Source organism: Tarenaya hassleriana, unplaced genomic scaffold (assembly GCF_000463585.1).
Source record: "Tarenaya hassleriana unplaced genomic scaffold, ASM46358v1 Cleome72, whole genome shotgun sequence".
Taxonomy (NCBI): domain Eukaryota; kingdom Viridiplantae; phylum Streptophyta; class Magnoliopsida; order Brassicales; family Cleomaceae; genus Tarenaya; species Tarenaya hassleriana.
The window spans coordinates 118,241-134,336 of NW_010969745.1; the positions used below are offsets into that span (position 1 = coordinate 118,241).

At 41.1% G+C, this 16,096-nt stretch overlaps 3 protein-coding genes across 7 annotated transcripts; 1 reads left to right on the forward strand and 2 right to left on the reverse strand.

The window, feature by feature from the left end:
• Positions 1-5,285: 5,285 nt before the first annotated feature.
• On the forward strand, positions 5,286-9,309 carry LOC104801646. 5 transcript variants are annotated; one of them, XR_769922.1, is made up of 8 exons: positions 5,286-5,851; positions 6,048-6,290; positions 6,452-6,544; positions 6,658-6,945; positions 7,037-7,321; positions 7,408-7,507; positions 7,580-7,633; positions 7,754-7,986. XR_769922.1 is itself a non-coding variant. In XM_019201090.1 (8 exons), exons 1-7 carry the CDS (start codon positions 7,221-7,223, stop codon positions 8,952-8,954), a joined length of 615 nt encoding a protein of 204 aa, XP_019056635.1. In that variant the 5' UTR covers positions 7,037-7,220; the 3' UTR covers positions 8,955-8,985; positions 9,227-9,309. The 5 variants fall into 5 exon arrangements, 1 of the variants encoding a protein (XP_019056635.1); XR_002023700.1 differs by lacking the exons at positions 5,286-5,851; positions 6,048-6,290; positions 6,452-6,544; positions 6,658-6,945 and adding exons at positions 8,435-8,554; positions 8,633-8,659; positions 8,824-8,985; positions 9,227-9,309 and having other exon boundaries at positions 7,754-7,840; XM_019201090.1 differs by lacking the exons at positions 5,286-5,851; positions 6,048-6,290; positions 6,452-6,544; positions 6,658-6,945 and adding exons at positions 8,435-8,554; positions 8,638-8,659; positions 8,824-8,985; positions 9,227-9,309 and having other exon boundaries at positions 7,754-7,840.
• Positions 8,997-11,528, reverse strand: LOC104801645 (protein LYK5). Its single transcript, XM_010524958.2, has one exon. It carries the CDS (start codon positions 11,526-11,528, stop codon positions 9,297-9,299), a length of 2,232 nt encoding a protein of 743 aa, XP_010523260.1. The 3' UTR covers positions 8,997-9,296.
• Positions 11,529-12,767: 1,239 nt separating this feature from the next.
• On the reverse strand, positions 12,768-15,664 carry LOC104801648. The gene is made up of 8 exons (XM_010524968.1): positions 15,285-15,664; positions 14,592-14,941; positions 14,442-14,502; positions 14,201-14,341; positions 13,946-14,053; positions 13,626-13,854; positions 13,180-13,434; positions 12,768-13,042 (listed from the first exon to the last, which is right to left on the reverse strand). The coding sequence occupies exons 1-8, from the start codon at positions 15,402-15,404 to the stop codon at positions 12,960-12,962; spliced, it is 1,347 nt and encodes a 448-aa protein (XP_010523270.1). The 5' UTR covers positions 15,405-15,664; the 3' UTR covers positions 12,768-12,959.
• Positions 15,665-16,096: the final 432 nt, after the last annotated feature.

The window sequence follows — 16,096 nt, forward strand, 5'->3', positions numbered from 1 at the left end:
AACAATGAACAGAAAATCTACTCTAGAGCCACAATCAAATCATGCATAGCATCAAAGCAAACACGGATTCAAACAATTCAAATCCTATAACGTGCGTGATCGGGTTCTAACAAAAATCATGCAGAGCAACCAGGCTCTGATACCACTGTTCGGTTTTCCTGGGATCTCAAGAGCGAATCTAATTCCTAAGAGATCAGTTTTAGGGTTTGCGCAGCGGATGAAAAACAAAAATTTTGATGAAACCCTAAAACCTATCATGCATGATCTTGTTGAAACGTTAGAACGCTTACCTCAATCGATCCGGGGCCTGTATCAATCGAAGAACGCGTCTGATCACTGTAGGCAGGAAGAATACCTTGCCCTCTACACGTATCCACACGGCGAAAAGTATCCCAACGGTTGGAACTTGTCTGCTAGGACTGAAGAAAGATTTCTTCTTTACACAAGGGTTTCAGGGATCTTTCTCTTAGCTTTCTCACTCTCCAAACCTCTCCCTAGGGTCTGAAAATCGTGCCAAAAGAGTTGGGTGGCGTTCCCCTAAGTTTCCCACCCTTAAAACCCTAATTAGAGCAAGTTTAGTAAATCCCGACGTCTGGACCGATCGGTCTGGAGCTTTTTAACGTCTGGACCGATCGGTCCAGAAATGGACCGATCAGTCTGGAACAATTTCTGGACCTCACACGTTACCTCTGGACCGACCGGTCTACGTCTAGACCGATCGGTCTGGGTTAGTTGGACCGATCGGTCTAACCTTCTGGACCGGTCGGTCTGGCCTCCGCTCCACCGGGATTTTCTCGTCTCTTCTCGCGCATTCGTCCTTTCCTGTGTGTGTGACCCTGTAGGCTCATCCGATATAGCAGTATAACACAAAATCTCTTATTTCGGTTACACAAGTCATAGGCGGTCTCTAGAAGGACACTATGACTACCTATTCGTGATCATATGTCGAATATAAGGCATGGACAAGCCACCTTATCTGACCTTCTTGTAAACACATTGCTCATCTTCATTCTGTGAAAAACTAAACCTTTTGATTGTCTCATCAAAACGAAGGTTCCAACTCCTCGAATCCTGCTTCAGTCCATAAATGGACATCTGAAGCTTGCACAGCTTTCCCGGGTTCCTTGGATCGATAAGACCTTTGGGTTGTGTCATGTACACATTCTCGGTCAAGTTCCCGTTAAGGAACGCGGTCTTGACATCCATTTGCCATATCTCATAGTCGTAATATGCCGCTATGGCAAGCAGGATCCTGATGGACTTCAGCATAACTACAGGCGAAAAGGTCTCATCATACTCAAGACCATGAATTTGACGGAATCCTTTCGCCACAAGTCGTGCCTTATACGTGTGCACGTTGTCATCCATGTCGGTCTTCTTCTTGAAGATCCACTTGCATCCGATGGGTTTTATCCCTTCAGATGCATCAATCAGAGTCCATACTTGGTTGTCTGACATGGATTGCATCTCGGACTTGATAGCCTCGCGCCATTTCTCGGAGTCTGGACTCGCCATAGCCTCTGGATATGTGGAAGGCTCATCATGTTCTAATAACATGAGCTCTTCATTCCCAGTCACGAGAAATCCGTATCTCACAGGCTCTTGGTGAATCATGCCTGATCTACGAGGTTCACTAGTCGAAGGTTGAGTCACAACCGGTAGTGAAACAATTTGAACGTCTTCAACTTGTTCACTCGGCTCAGCGTCTACTTGTTGCTCTCAAACTTCCTCAAGTTCGATCGTACTCCCACTGACTCTTTTGGAGACGAACTCTCGCTCCATAAAAGTCGCATTCCTGGCAATGAACACCTTGTTCTCTGTCGGAATGTAGAAGTAGTAACCCTTAGTTTTCTTAGGGTAACCTACAAATAAACACTTATCAGATTTGGATGATAATTTATCAGTCATCTGACGCTTCACGTAAGCGTTGCAACCCCAAATTCTGACAAACGACAACGCGGGACGCTTCCCCGTCTATATCTCATATGGCGTCGTTTCAACCGACTTCGTTGGACTCCTGTTCAGTAGGTATGCATCGGTCTCTAAAGCATAGCCCCAAAGGACTTCGGAAGATCTGTCTGACTCATCATCGATCGAACCATGTCTAACAGTGTTCGGTTCCTCCGTTCAGACATGTCATTCCAATTAATTGTGATACAATACCACAATCAACCAGATAGTCAGAGAACTCTTGGCTCATATACTCGCCACCACGATCAGATCGAAGTGTCTTAATCGTCTTGCCAAGTTGGTTCTGTACTTCGTTTTATGAAAGCCTTGAACATTTCAAGTGTTTCAGATTTATGTCTCATCAAATATACATAACCGTATCGATTGAAATCATCAGTGAACGTAACGAAATATAGATAACCTCATCTAGCTGGACAGCTCATTGGTCCGCATACATCGTCATGTATGAGAGCCAATAACTCCGTCGCTCTCTGTCCTTCCCCTTGAAAGGATGTTTTGTCATCTTGCCCATCAAACAAGACTCGCAAGATTCAAGAGACTCAAAGTCAAATGAATCCAGAAGACCTTCATGATGAAGTTTTTGAATGCGTTTCTCGTTTATATGGCCTAGACGACAATGCCAGAGGAAGGTCGGGTTTAAGTCGTTCGGCTTAAACCGTTTAGTACTCACGTTATAGATGGACGATGTCGAGTTCAAAGGCTGATCATTCAAGACGTATAAATCATTCACAAGATAACCATTACCATAGTAAATATTGTCTCGATAAATCATTAAACTCGAGTTCTCAATCACAAATCGAAAACCATCCAAATCCAGACATGAAATAGAAATGATGTTTCTGCTAAGCGCAGACACATAGTAACAATTACTCAATTCTAAAACAAGTCCAGAAGGAAGATGCAAATCATAAACGCCAACACACAATGCAGGAACTCTTGCTCCATTTCTGATGCATAGATCCGCTTCTTCCTTTGCCAGCATCCTACTTCTTCTTAGTCCCTGCACATTTCCACAAATGTGTGAGGCACTTCCGGTATCCAATACCCACGAAGATGTAGTATAGATGTTAGCTTCTATAACATGAATACCTGAGGCAGAAGGTTCACCAAGCTTCTTGTCCTTCAGATCCTCCAAGTATAGGTGACAATTACGCTTCCAGTGTCCAGACACTCCGCAGTAATGAAAGTCACTCTTATCGGGTTTAGGCTTAGACGTAGAGGCAACTTTTGCCTTTTTCGCTGCCTTCTTTTTGGCTTTACCCCGCCGCTTCTCGTTGGAGTTGTTCTCAACATCAAGCACAGTCTTGGGCACCACGATATCCTACTCGGCCGATTTCAGCAACCCATGCAGTTCGGATAAGCTCTTAGTCATCCCGTGCATATGGTACTGCATCACGAACTGATTATAGTCCTCGAGCAATGACATCAGGATCAAGTCCACGACCAAGTCTCCATCGAGCTTCACTCCCATGCGCTCAAGTTCCTCAATATGAGATCTCATGTCGAGGACGTGGGTGTTGACAGAGTTGCCTCTCGGCATCTCCGTCTTCACCAGAGAGCTTTCAGCGTCTTGTACTTTTCAGTACGTGCTATCTCCTCAAACATGGTCTTGAGCTGATTGATCATATCAAACACGCTATTTCCTTCAAACTACCTCTGCAGATTCGGGGCCATGCTTCCCAACATGAGACAGGAGATCTCAATGTCGTCAGTCTGATGCTTCAACCAAGCATCCCTAACGGCTCTCGTGGCATTGACCGCAGGCTCTGGTGGTAGAGCCCCTTCTAGGACGTATGACTTCTTATCGTGCTTGAGAACTATTCTCAAGTTACGATACCAGTCCAAGAAGTTCGTCCCGGTCAGCTTATCATTCTCAAGGATAGATCGCTTTGTCAAACTCGGTACGCTACAGGTTGACGCCATGTCCTACAGAAAAAGACAAAACAGAAAGAACAAAACAAAATGCAGATTCTATCAATGATCTACTACCAGCTAGTCCATCATCAATCAATGACAACATAGATGCACATACAAGCAATATTCCCATACAGAAAAGTAACCCTGCAATAATTTTCTATATGGGACTAAGATCCGTATTTCACATATGAATGAGTTGTTACACTCAGCCTTACGCTATTTAGGTAGACATCTAATGTCAATCACATCCAATGTGACTCTTAGATCCTTTATGAGACTATAATATCAAATATCATTGCATACTTGTCTCATCTGTACCGTTAAGTCTCAAGTCAAACTCGACAACTTAACCTAAGGTAAACCATATTCAAGCTGTGGGAACCACGATTTCCTACCCTACCTCACAAAGATAATCCAGCACGCTCAGCTTTGGCATGACCCGTGTTATGGACGATCGATGCCTTGACAAGTGTTCTAGTAATGGAAGGTACACGCTTAGCATTGCATAAAAGTGTTTATACCATAATGTAGTGTTAAAACTTTTATAATAATATAGTGTTAAAACATTTATATAATATTGTGTTTGTACCATAATAATGTTGTATTGTTGAAGATGAATTTTCGCATATATTTGACTCCTATTGCACACTAAATAAATTGACTCACATGAGCCGACGTTGTGACCCATTGTGATCGGCATGTGACCATTGTGACCGACTGTGACCCGTGACCGAAATATGTTGATAAATATAAGCCAAAATTTAACTTTTAAGTTTCAGAGTGGTTTATCAGATTCTATATGTTAGTGTGTGTGAGAAAATTTCAAAATATTTTAAAGGGTTTGTAGAAGAAATATACCAAATTTGTCAAAAGTACTCATAAAACACTATGAAACATATAAGAACACATTTGGAAGAATAACTTTGAAACACAAAAATCACAAAAACCATATTTTAATGTTCGAAACAATATAGAATAGGCTTATGAGAGCTGTGTGACGTTGTAGAGTGATTAAATTGACAAAAATCGTATGGATCGAAGGTTGTGACCAACTTTGACCCATTGTGATCGAAATATACCGTGGGATCCACACGAAGAACTGGTCAGAATTTTTCTAGTTTTTTGTGTTTCGTAGGGCCCACAATCGTTATTTTTATATTTTGCTTTTAATATGGGATCCAGTTTGAATATTCAACCCTATATAATTTTACTCTTAATCCTATATTTTTTCCTCCCAATTTTTAACCTCAAATTTTCACCTACAACATTTTTAACCCATAATTTTCTATAAAACATTAAAAAGTTCAGATTTTTTTATGAACAAAATTCAACATATTTTGGTGCATTTTACTTTTACGTAAAATGCATATTTTTTCCCAAAATTCCCAAATAGTATTGCCCTAGTTCGTGAACGTGTGAACTTTCAATTCGCTAAAATTCCTAGAATTGAGAACATACCAGTCCTCTAGTTGGGATGTACTCACATCGCTACTTCGACAGGGATGCTTAGGAGCTTTGTGCGAATGACTTTGTCGATTCGCGTTCGAAATTGGGTTTGTGTGGAGCATATGCCTCTGAAAATTCTAGAATTTTCCTCTCTCCATGTTTCGTATGTGATTGTTTGGAGAAGCAGCTTAGCAATTAATGGTCGATTGCACGAACTGTCGTTTGCCGGTTCTAGGAGCCAGCCGACGCAGGCTGAGAAGGATCGGGGCGAGGAGTTCCATATCTTCCCGGCGAAGTGTATCCAGGCTTGGGCGACGAAGTGTTTGGTAATATCTTTATGGTTAGGTTCCATTCTTTTTTTTTTGTCAAAGCAAGAAGTTGATCTGGATCTTCGGTCCAACCTACATCTCCCTGGGCCGGGAGCAGCCTTTGAACACACAGCCTTTGACTATTTCTCTCTCCCCGCATGTCTGGATTCGAACCCCTGAGGAATACCCTCACTTCCAGTCCAGTCCAGGTACCACTCTACATATGGGTTAGGTTCCATTCTTTGTTAGTGGTGGCTTCGTTCAGACACCAAATCCATCATTTTCCGCGTCTGTCTTCATCGCTTTTATTAGCTTCTTCTACGCACTCTTCTTCTTCATCGTTACGACCCCCCGAGCCGACAAAAAAAAAACTTTTTTTTAACTTCTATTTTTTTTTACCATTAGGGTTTCTCTGTTTTCTGTGTAAAATCCAGAAGTAAAAGAATGCCGCCGAGAAATGGTTGTTTTTCTTCGTCCTCGTCTTCTTCCCAGCTAAGTAGTCTAAGGTCAGTAGCTTATTCATGGATTAATCAAGTGTTGGGGACTGTAATCGCGTTGATCAATCATGAGTTAGTTTCTCTTGCAGAGCTTTTCCAAATGGGTTTCTCCAAAATTTGGTCTCCGAGATTGTCCACTCAAACAATCTCGGTAGGTTCTTTTGATGCTCATACATATACTCCATAGATACATACATATGCGTACATATTCCAGTTCTTTTGGGCTCCATGATTATCACTTGGAACTTTCGGACAATATTTCTTAGTGTCTTAAGCTAATTTCTCATTCTTGTTTCGTCACTGTTCGTGAAGAGATCACCTCTCCAGGATTCAGACAAAGCGAATTCTGAAGATTATCAGTCAAGTCCTTTCAATCGCTCAGAGAGACCCATGGTTACCCATACTGTAAAATCTCGATCCTGTCATCTCTTTTTCCAGCATGTGTATGCATATGTATATATACACACACACATGAGTATATATACGTATACATACATGTGAATTAATATGTTCTGTAGTCATCTGAAGAACTGAGGACGGAGATTGCAGAGCTTGAGATTGAGATCTTGCATTTGGAGCGGTATCTTCTATCGCTCTACAGGGCAACCTTAACAGACCATTTACCAGAAGTTGCTGATGCGAATTCGCTATATCTGAAGACTCCACCTTCGTCCACTGATCGAATCAGTCATGAATCAGACATATGCACGATCAAGTTTCACAACTGCCATGCTTCTTCAGTGTTTGAATCTTCTGTCTCGTGTAGACGAAGCTTGTCCTCGAGCTTCAAACCCTCCTCTGAGAAGGCAATTCACGTTATCCAAAGGATCCATAGAAGTATGGTTGTTGTTTGATATGGGCAATGACACGAGTTTTTTGCGGTTTCTGACATTTCAGGAAGCGATGAAAAGAACAGAATCTGGTCACAGGAATCTTGCTGATCTTCTCGGTGTTTCACACATGATTGAAGATCTCGATGCCCCGGATAGAAACTCTGAAGAAATTGTGAGGAGAATGTGTCTCATATATTGCAAATTCTCAGACAAGACAGATTCTTGGTTGGAGTCAACTGTCTGAAGAAATGAACGGAGCAGTCCGAGAAGGATTCGATGTTGTAGTTCACAAGCTGAGCTTCGACGAAGATGATTCAAAGTCTTTGGCGAGCATGCTTCAAAATTTCAGGTGATAATGATTGGTAAAGATGTGAACTTTATCGTCGTTTAACCACAAAGGAGGATTCTTTCTCTGAAATCGGCTTATTGTTTCAGGGCATTGGTTAGAAAACTTGAGAAAGTTGATCCAGGGACGATGTCGTGGGAGCAAAAGCTCGCATTCTGGATCAACATACATAATGCCCTGATGATGCACGTAAGGAAAAATCTGCAGACTTGAGCTTTCGTTGATGAATCCTTCAGACCTTAAGCTGCTTGCTTCTTTCAGGCATATATAGCATACGGAACAAGTGAAGGAACAGCGAGAAAGATTCTTTCGAAGGTCTGATATTGTATAGTTTTTCATTATTTGTACAACACTTTGCAGAATCTTTGGGATCTTCATCATATCATATAGATGGATCATTCAACTTCTTTATCGATAAAAACCGGTTTGATTCAGGCAGCGTATAACGTGGGTGGTGAATGCATAAGTGCATACCATATCTGGAGCTCCATATTGGGCATTCGGTCACTCCAATCTGCACTTGTACGTTTTCTTTCGTTACGTTCTTCACAGATACGTTAGGTTTTGGGCATAATCTTGATGTCTATACACCTTTTTTCACTACTATTGTTTGATGATGATAGGTTCTTGAACGAACCTATCGTAAAAAAAGACCTAACTTTTATGGAATTTAGGAACCATGAATACAAGACGAGGAGAATCCGACTTATTTCCTAACATGTCAAACTCGATACAAACATAACCCGACAAGAACAAAACCCCCAAACCGACCAAAAACTACGATGGCCAAGCTTAGGGTGGCAACGGACAGGCTTATTAGGGATGTTCTACTATCCAATGTGGCAAGGGTTTCGGCAAGTCCCACTCTCGAAGATGTGTGGCTAACACTTACGGTCCCACTCCGATCACTACTCAGGCGCTAATCGACCAAAAACTATGTTTTAATTAGCTAAAACTACATCTTTTTTTATGGAATCCTGTATCTTAATGGTTAGTTCTGACTTATTGTCCGGTTGTATATAAACAGTTTTTGAAAATCAATACATTTACCGTTATCAAAAAAAAAAAAAACCCCCAAACCTTGTCCTAACGAGGGTCTATCACTGTGTTTTACAGACGATGTTTTCCCTGGCTAGGAACTCAAAGACATGTAACAGCACACACGCTTATGCGTTGGACTATCCCGAGCCCTTGGTTCACTTTGCACTTTCTTCTGGGACACAAACCGATCCAATGGTATCATTCAATTCATTCTTTCGCTTCTCACTTTGCTCTCTCTCTCGTCGTCGACTTAGAAAATGCAACCTTTGGTAGGTCAGGTCCATGTTTACACGGCAAAAGGTATCTTTCGAGAACTCAAACTAGCTAGAGACGAGTTTATTCGGGTGACTGTCTAGTTCGAGCGCGAGAAAAGGATTCTCTTGCCAAAGACTCTCTATAACTACACAAAGGATACTTCTCTAGGCTGACTGAGCTTTTGGACACCATTTTCGGGTGCTTTCCAGAAACACAGAGGAAAGCTATGTGGAGAATTGTGAAGGGAAGGCGTGAGAGACGGGTTCGCTGGCTGAACCAAGACTCAAGCTTTAGGTATGTCATCCATGGAGTACTTTCTAGACCGAAGATCGGAACTTGACCTTACATCCTTCCTTGAACTTCTTCTGTATGTAAGTACCTCTGTTTTTGCCAAGATTTTTACTGAATAATAGAGTTTCAAGCTGCATATATGAGCAAATGTATTGCATCCGATGTACTAAGGATACTTTAATCATCGAACCCTGCCTGAATCTCGATATTATACATATTTCTACAAATAGTACTTAAATATCATCTCAACACATAATATCATCTATTTCTGTCCTGAATCATGTGCTCTTATTACCAAACCATCTTTTTCTTCTTCGATAGATGCAGTTTCTCTATTGTTGTAAGACCGACTGGCTGTTAGTCATGGCTCTGGAGAAGTTGCAATTGCAGTCTATGACGAGTCTCCAACAGATCTTGAACGATGCATCTCATCGGATGGTTCCCATTCCATGGAGGATGAGACGATCATCAAGAGCGTAGTCAGGACGTCGGAGATAGAAGGACGGGAATTGAGATCACGGGCCACGCAGCTCTTGGCCAGCTGTGCCATTGCGTAAGCCAGCTCCATCGGGTATTCTTTCCCGAGACACGGGTCGATAAATCTTGTTAGCTTCTCCCTTACATTAGCTCCCTCGAGCACTTGGCTTATCGTCACCCACAACATCTCCGCCTCTTCTTCTTGTTCTCCAACATTGTTGTTGTTGTTGTTATCGCTGTCTTTCTCTTTCTCTTTCTTCTTCTGCGCTTTTGCGGGTTCTTTTCCAGAAAGAAGCTCAAGAATCACAACCCCAAAGGCAAAGACGTCTAGTTTTGGAGTTATAACTCCGTTCTCGACGTATTCTGGGGGCAAATAGCCTTGTGTCCCTACAACGTGCCTGGTTAACTTAAGATTGATCTCGCCATTGTCGTCCTGATCATCGTTGTTCAAGATCCTTGCCAATCCGAAATTGGAGATCTTGGCTCTCATGTTGGAATCGACAAGTATGTTGCTAGACTTCAAGTTCTTGTGGACATGCGGAGGGGTTATGTAGTTATGGAGATAGTTCAAAGCATCCGCTATGTCCCGAGCGACCTGAACTCTCTCCTTCCATGTCATACATGTTCCTTCCTTCTTGTCTGAATGGATCCAGCCACTGATCGAGCCCTTCCCTGCGTATTCGTAAACGAGGTACGAGTTTCCCTCACGAATGCAGAAACCTGAGAGTCGGATAATGTTGGAGTGATTGATCTTCTTGAGAAGATTGATCTCAGAAGAGGAAACATCCCCTTTGATCACTTTGATTGCTGCATCATCGCCATTGATGGAAGCACGATAAACAGAGCCTTTGATCTTGTTGACCTCGCTGAAATTCTCAGTAGCAACTTGCAGGTCGTGGAATCTGTAAACTGTTAACGATTCAATGGTGGATTTAAGACCTGAATTTTCTTGGGGAGACAGATCTACAGACCAAGATCTCGATTCCTGGGTTTTGGGAACAGAGTATTTTGTTAAAGAACCGGACATTGTTGCTTTCTCTTGTTGTCGTGTCCTGCGTTTGCGGAAGCAACAGAGCACAATCACCGAAATCGAGATTATCAGAATCAAACCAGCTCCGATGCCGATTCCGACAAAAACCCATTTCCGGAAAGATCCCGAAGATTCCACCGGAGGACTCACTGGCGGAGAAGGAGGCAGCGCCGTCACTGGAGGCGGCGGCGGAGGTAACCGGATCCCTGAGAATTCGGTTCTCAACGGAACCAGAAGGGGCGTGAAGAAGTAGATGAGGCTTGAAGAATTGATCTCGTTGGCCTCCAACACGGCAGCTTCAGAGCTTCCGAACATCTCTGCAACGGCTGAAACACTGTCTCCCTGAGCGATCAGGTAGGTGAGAAGGTACCTGGACCCACCGGAGCTCTGTTTCTCGGTCGGACAAGCACATCGGACAGGGACAAGAAGATCCAACCCTATCCTCAGAGCCTTCGAGTCGTAACGATTCTGAGACATAAGGGCTTGGCAAGTAGACAGAGCCTGATACGTGTTGTTGGCGACGAAGAAGTATGTCTCTAACCTCCCGTCGCCGTTTTCTTCTCCGGCGCCATGAAGCCGGTAAGTGGCGTTGTGCTGGTAAAATCTTCCGCCGGCGGAGCATGAGCATTCGATGGGGACGACGACAAGTGTCCGGCGGGGGATCACGGCGGAGGAGGAGGGGAGACCGTTGGCGGAGACGATTCCAGCGGCGGAGGAGTTGAGGAGACTGGCGATGGTGACAGCTGTATCGTACGGAGGCTGTGACCGGAAAGTGACGTAAGCACGGCAAGATCTGGGGCCGTTACAGGTGTAGCCTTCGGTGATGTTGTCGTAGACCTGGTTGTAGCAGTCGAGCTGGCGGTTGTCGACGTACGGCTGCTGGGTCGTCGCTGGCGGAGGGAGTAGGAGCACGGCGGCGAGGCCGAGGAAGACGGCGAAGGACGGAGGCGCATGAAAGGGAAGCGCCGCCGCCATATGGGTTCTTGTTGTGTTGTTTGAGAGTGAACAAAGGCTCTGTGATTTATGCCTGAAGATGGAGAGTTTAGAGCGTAGGAGACGACACGACAGAGAAGACGAAGACTTGGAAATGGTTTGGAAGTCAACGGAACGCGTCATTAGCATTCAATGTCGTGACGTATTGAGTATTCTAATGGAAAAATAATCGTAACAATTTTATATGATCATAAAAGTTAAATCCTTAGAAAATATTATTTGAAAGACTAACTTTTTAATATTAAATAATAAATATACCTTAAACTAAACCTGTAATTATTAAGAAATTAAGAACTCGATAACAATACTATCATACAAAGATTTTTATTAATTTTAACTTTTTTTTTGTTGGACTAATGGAATTCATTTTCATGGAAAATATTTGGTGCATGTGCATGATTTTCTTAGAATAAAATGTTGTTTTCAAGGGAAAAATGGTTAGTGCGACATTATTTTGTTTGGACGGTGAAGTCAAAGATCGGATGTGGAAGAACGGCCATGGAGGTCTTGTTAAGATAAGAATTTAACTTGATATGTTATTGGCTGGTTCCTGTACTTGGTCAAATATTCAAATTATTATTTGATGGAATTAATCAATTACATGTTCATATGTGGTTTCTTATATTTCTTACATGTGTTATTTTTTTTTTGGGTATAATACATGTGTTATTTTTATATTCTTATTTAGTTAATTATTATTTTTTAAAAAGATTAAAAAATATATCATTTGGTTTTTATAAATTTTGTAATAACAGTAAATATTAAAATTAAATAGAAGCAATATGCCATAAAAAAATTTACAAAATAACATATTATTTTTAGTAATGTATTTATTCACAATTTAAGTGATATTTTTATACATAAAAATATATTTCTAATTATAATTAAAATGGATAGATTAATAAATAGTAATATTATTATATATTTAAGGGATTTTTTGGACAATTTTCTTGGAATTGTAATTAACAGTTCATCTTAAATTTGAACTTACATTGTTTTTCATTAAAAAAAATATATTTCAGACTTAAATATGACATAAGTACAATTTAAGTATTACATTATTTCAAATATTTAGAGTTCACATTGTTTTATTTTGTATTTATATTGGTATTTACGTTTGTATTTGCAATCTAAATATGAGATTAATATCTTTTATAAAATGTTCTAGATCCAACAAAAAATAAAAACTTTCTAACCAAGGCTGTCTAATCTTTTATAGACAAACACATATATTCGTATAAAAATATATTTTTTTAATGAAATTCCAAATAAATTCGAGCATAGGCCATATTCTAATTTTATTTTCTTACATGATCCACGGCCGGCGAATGATACGCAATTCGATATATGATAAAACATATGGAAATTTTGAAAAATGCCCTAATGAGTTGTAGCAATCAATCATACTTTAAGAATATATTGAATTGTTAAAAAAGGTATACTCTATAGTTTTCTTGGGCAGAAAAACCTTTCAATGAAGCAGATATCACGTGAACCAAAACCGGGGAGAGTTTGTAAACCGGTTATCAATTGGTTAACCGGAAAACCAACTCCTCAATCGACTTTGCACTTGTGAACGCATGCTCTGATCCTTAGCATAGCTCCAATGGCTACTCCCACCAACACCATAATCAAAACTGTTGCATCCAAAAAAACTCAGAAAAATTCAGAACCCTTTTATAGAATGTAAGCTCCAAAACGTGATCGAGACAGTAAATACAAATATCATAACAATCTTCTCTATTCAGATCTCTATCGAGGAAGAGTGAAATACCCGTGATGGAGAAGTAGACGAGAACTGCCAATCGGTATCTCTTTGTTGCTGGTAAATCGACTTCGAGGGTGCAATGTCTTTGATACTCTTCCTTCTTCGTCGGAGCCAAGGGAGAGTCCGAGCCCCCTGGTTGGAGTTCGGATAGCGAAATGTTTGTGTGTAAAACCGTGAATCCACTAACGTCTCTGATCTCGAGATTGATGGTAACTGGATTGGCATTCCAATCTATTGATATTGCTCCAAAATTTTGTTGTCCTGCAGGGAATTATAAATTCTTGAAAGTCAGATGACAAATACGAAGATTTGAACTCTTTAAACCTTATTTTTCACATGCCAGTGGATTCATTAAGACAGTATGACACATATAGTTTGCAGAACTATAATTATGACTTGTAGTTAATTATATATGATGTTTTAGTCGTAAATTAAGAGGACCGGGAACATACCATATGTGCATGATTTGAATTTGCAGTTCTGGTTAACAACTCTCATCGTGCTTGGAATATACCATGAAAGGAACCTGACGAAAAAATGCAAAGGAGGTGGGAGAACACTCTCCACAGATTGTACGAGACCACTGGAGGTGACTTCGTGTAACGGGTACCCGACACCGCAGTCATATCTCGTGATTTCTCCAAAATGAACGTCTCCACTAATGAATATGATTCCGCTTCTCTGCAACAGTATATAGCAGGTAGGGTTAGAAAGCGGTGAGCAGTGCAAGGTGACTGTGTTGAACAAAATATCAACTATCATTATATTATACCTTAGAATCTGCTATCAATTGGAAAAGGCGTTGTCTTTCCTTCGGAAAACGGCCCCAAGATTCCATGTAAAATAATGGACCAGTGGTGGCAGAAAGATTTGATATCACCTGACCATAATGAAATTTGTAATTAAGGGCAGAACGGAATGAGACACAGGAAGCTTACGGCAGAAATCCTCAGGAGAGTGACTTTAAACAGGTTTGAGCCACCACAAAACGAGCTGGGCAAAATTAAAAGAACAACTTCGGCAGTACCTGAACAGAAGATCCTATAACGGTGATCTCGCTAAGTGGACCTCTCAATTCTCTTTCAAGCCATGTCCACTGGGCGTCCCCCAAGATAGTTCCATCACTTTGCAAAGGGTCTCTGTGATATCTAGTATCCAATAGTATAACCTGGAGATATAAAGGAATGAAGCAAATACAAGTTCTTCTTCTTGAACTTCATCGACAAAACAGAAAGCAAGAAACATGTTGGAAGAATGTGGTGAAAAACCTTAATTCTCTTGCTAGCCGGACCGAAAGAATATGATGCATAAACCCCAGCCTGCTTTCTCCTGCAATATACATCAAGAGGGAAATGAAGCTTACGCCATAGCTAAGCTAAGCCAAGAAGTTGCTCACGATATATAAACTTACAGCTCACCGTGGGCTATCAAGAGGCTCATCCAAGAAATCGAGCATGAGTCTTTGGTTAGTCACTTTATGATCGAACTCCTTCCCCGCATCATTTAATCCATAGTCATGATCATCCCAAGTCCCAATAACCTTGGCGTTTTTCCGGATACGAGAATACCCGGGATTCGCCTTAGCTTTGGTATAATGAGATGTCATCTCTTCCTCTGAAGAAGGCACAAACCTCGGGGCGTTCTTCCATGGCCCGATGGTTCTCTCTTTCCCGAAAACCTTAAAGGGTTGTTTGGTATCTCCATAGATGTTGTCACCCAACCAAATGAACAGTTGTGGATCAAACTTCTGTATCGCATCCCATATTGGCTGCTTTCAACAGAAAACACAAAAAAATTTCAAGTTCAGAACAGCATTTTCCCACCACCCCAGTAGATAATCTGAATTATGAGCGAAAATTGCACACTCGAGAACCAATCCTAACATTCTGACATGCAGATTGACGACCATAATCGAAGATTTTTCTAAATTGTCGAATTCCACAAAACTTGGCAAAATTCAATCACACAGATCAACAATAGGAGTTCCAAAAACGGAGTTCAAAACTCCGGCCCAGTAGACCAATCCACATCATGAACGCAATTTCACACTCAATATGTGAACGATCATACTCCAATTTTCAAAATTGTTCCGAAAGAACTCAAAGCAAAACCTGTGGAGCGCTTTGGTTGGAGCATGATCCAAAGGCGATACGACTGATTGGATGCTCCGCCGCCATCACCGCCGCGGAAAGCAGCAAAAACCACCAGAAGAAGAAGCGCAGCAACTCCATTATGGCTTCAGAGCTACGAGAAGCGGAGAGGAAAACGGGAGGAAAAGAGAAAACCCTAAATCAACCATGGGAAAAGAAGAATCTTGGTAGATCCAGCGAATAAAAGGATCCTCAGCTCTGGTAGGATTGATTTGATTTTCCTTTTCCTCGAATTCAGCTTTGGCATTGAAGAAGAATCGGAGAATATATTCCCTGGGAACTTCCATTTTTTCTTTTGGTTAGCTTTAGGGTTATGGAAAAGCGAATCGAGTATGCGGGGATTTCCTGTGACCGTTGGGAGTGTGATAGGGAGACAAAGCTGTTACTTTTGACCTTGTGACAGTTTTTCTAGTTGCTTCAAGTGGATTGGTAAAAAAAAAATTTCCCATTTTTTCTACAAATAAAAGAAGAAAAAAAACATGATCATCGTAGATGGGATCAATTGTAAAAATACCCTTAAATGATACATTGAATTTCAATCTATACCCTTCATCTAAAAAAAAACATCATATTTACCCTTATAAATATATATTTCCAATAATACCTTTTACTTTTTAATTTAATATAATTATATAAAAATAAGTTTTTTCTCTCTTTCACCGTTGTTCTCTCTCTTCCGTCACTCATTCTCTCTCCTCTGTTACACTTTCTCTTTGATTACGCTCTCTCTCTTTGAATCTTCTCTCTTCCATATGATTTCTTGGTTAACTAAT

Excerpts from the sequence above, each read along its gene's own strand:
- LOC104801646 (XM_019201090.1), top strand. The coding sequence starts at position 7,221 with ATGAACGGAGCAGTCCGAGAAGGATTCGATGTTGTAGTTCACAAGCTG. Across the intron at positions 7,634-7,753 it reads CGAGAAAGATTCTTTCGAAG|GCAGCGTATAACGTGGGTGG; the intron begins GTCTGATATTGT and ends GGTTTGATTCAG. Across the intron at positions 7,841-8,434 it reads GGTCACTCCAATCTGCACTT|ACGATGTTTTCCCTGGCTAG; the intron begins GTACGTTTTCTT and ends TGTGTTTTACAG.
- LOC104801645 (XM_010524958.2), bottom strand. The coding sequence starts at position 11,528 with ATGACGCGTTCCGTTGACTTCCAAACCATTTCCAAGTCTTCGTCTTCT.
- LOC104801648 (XM_010524968.1), bottom strand. The coding sequence starts at position 15,404 with ATGGAGTTGCTGCGCTTCTTCTTCTGGTGGTTTTTGCTGCTTTCCGCG. Across the intron at positions 14,942-15,284 it reads CCAACCAAAGCGCTCCACAG|CCAATATGGGATGCGATACA; the intron begins GTTTTGCTTTGA and ends TGTTGAAAGCAG. Across the intron at positions 14,342-14,441 it reads CGGCTAGCAAGAGAATTAAG|GTTATACTATTGGATACTAG; the intron begins GTTTTTCACCAC and ends TTATATCTCCAG.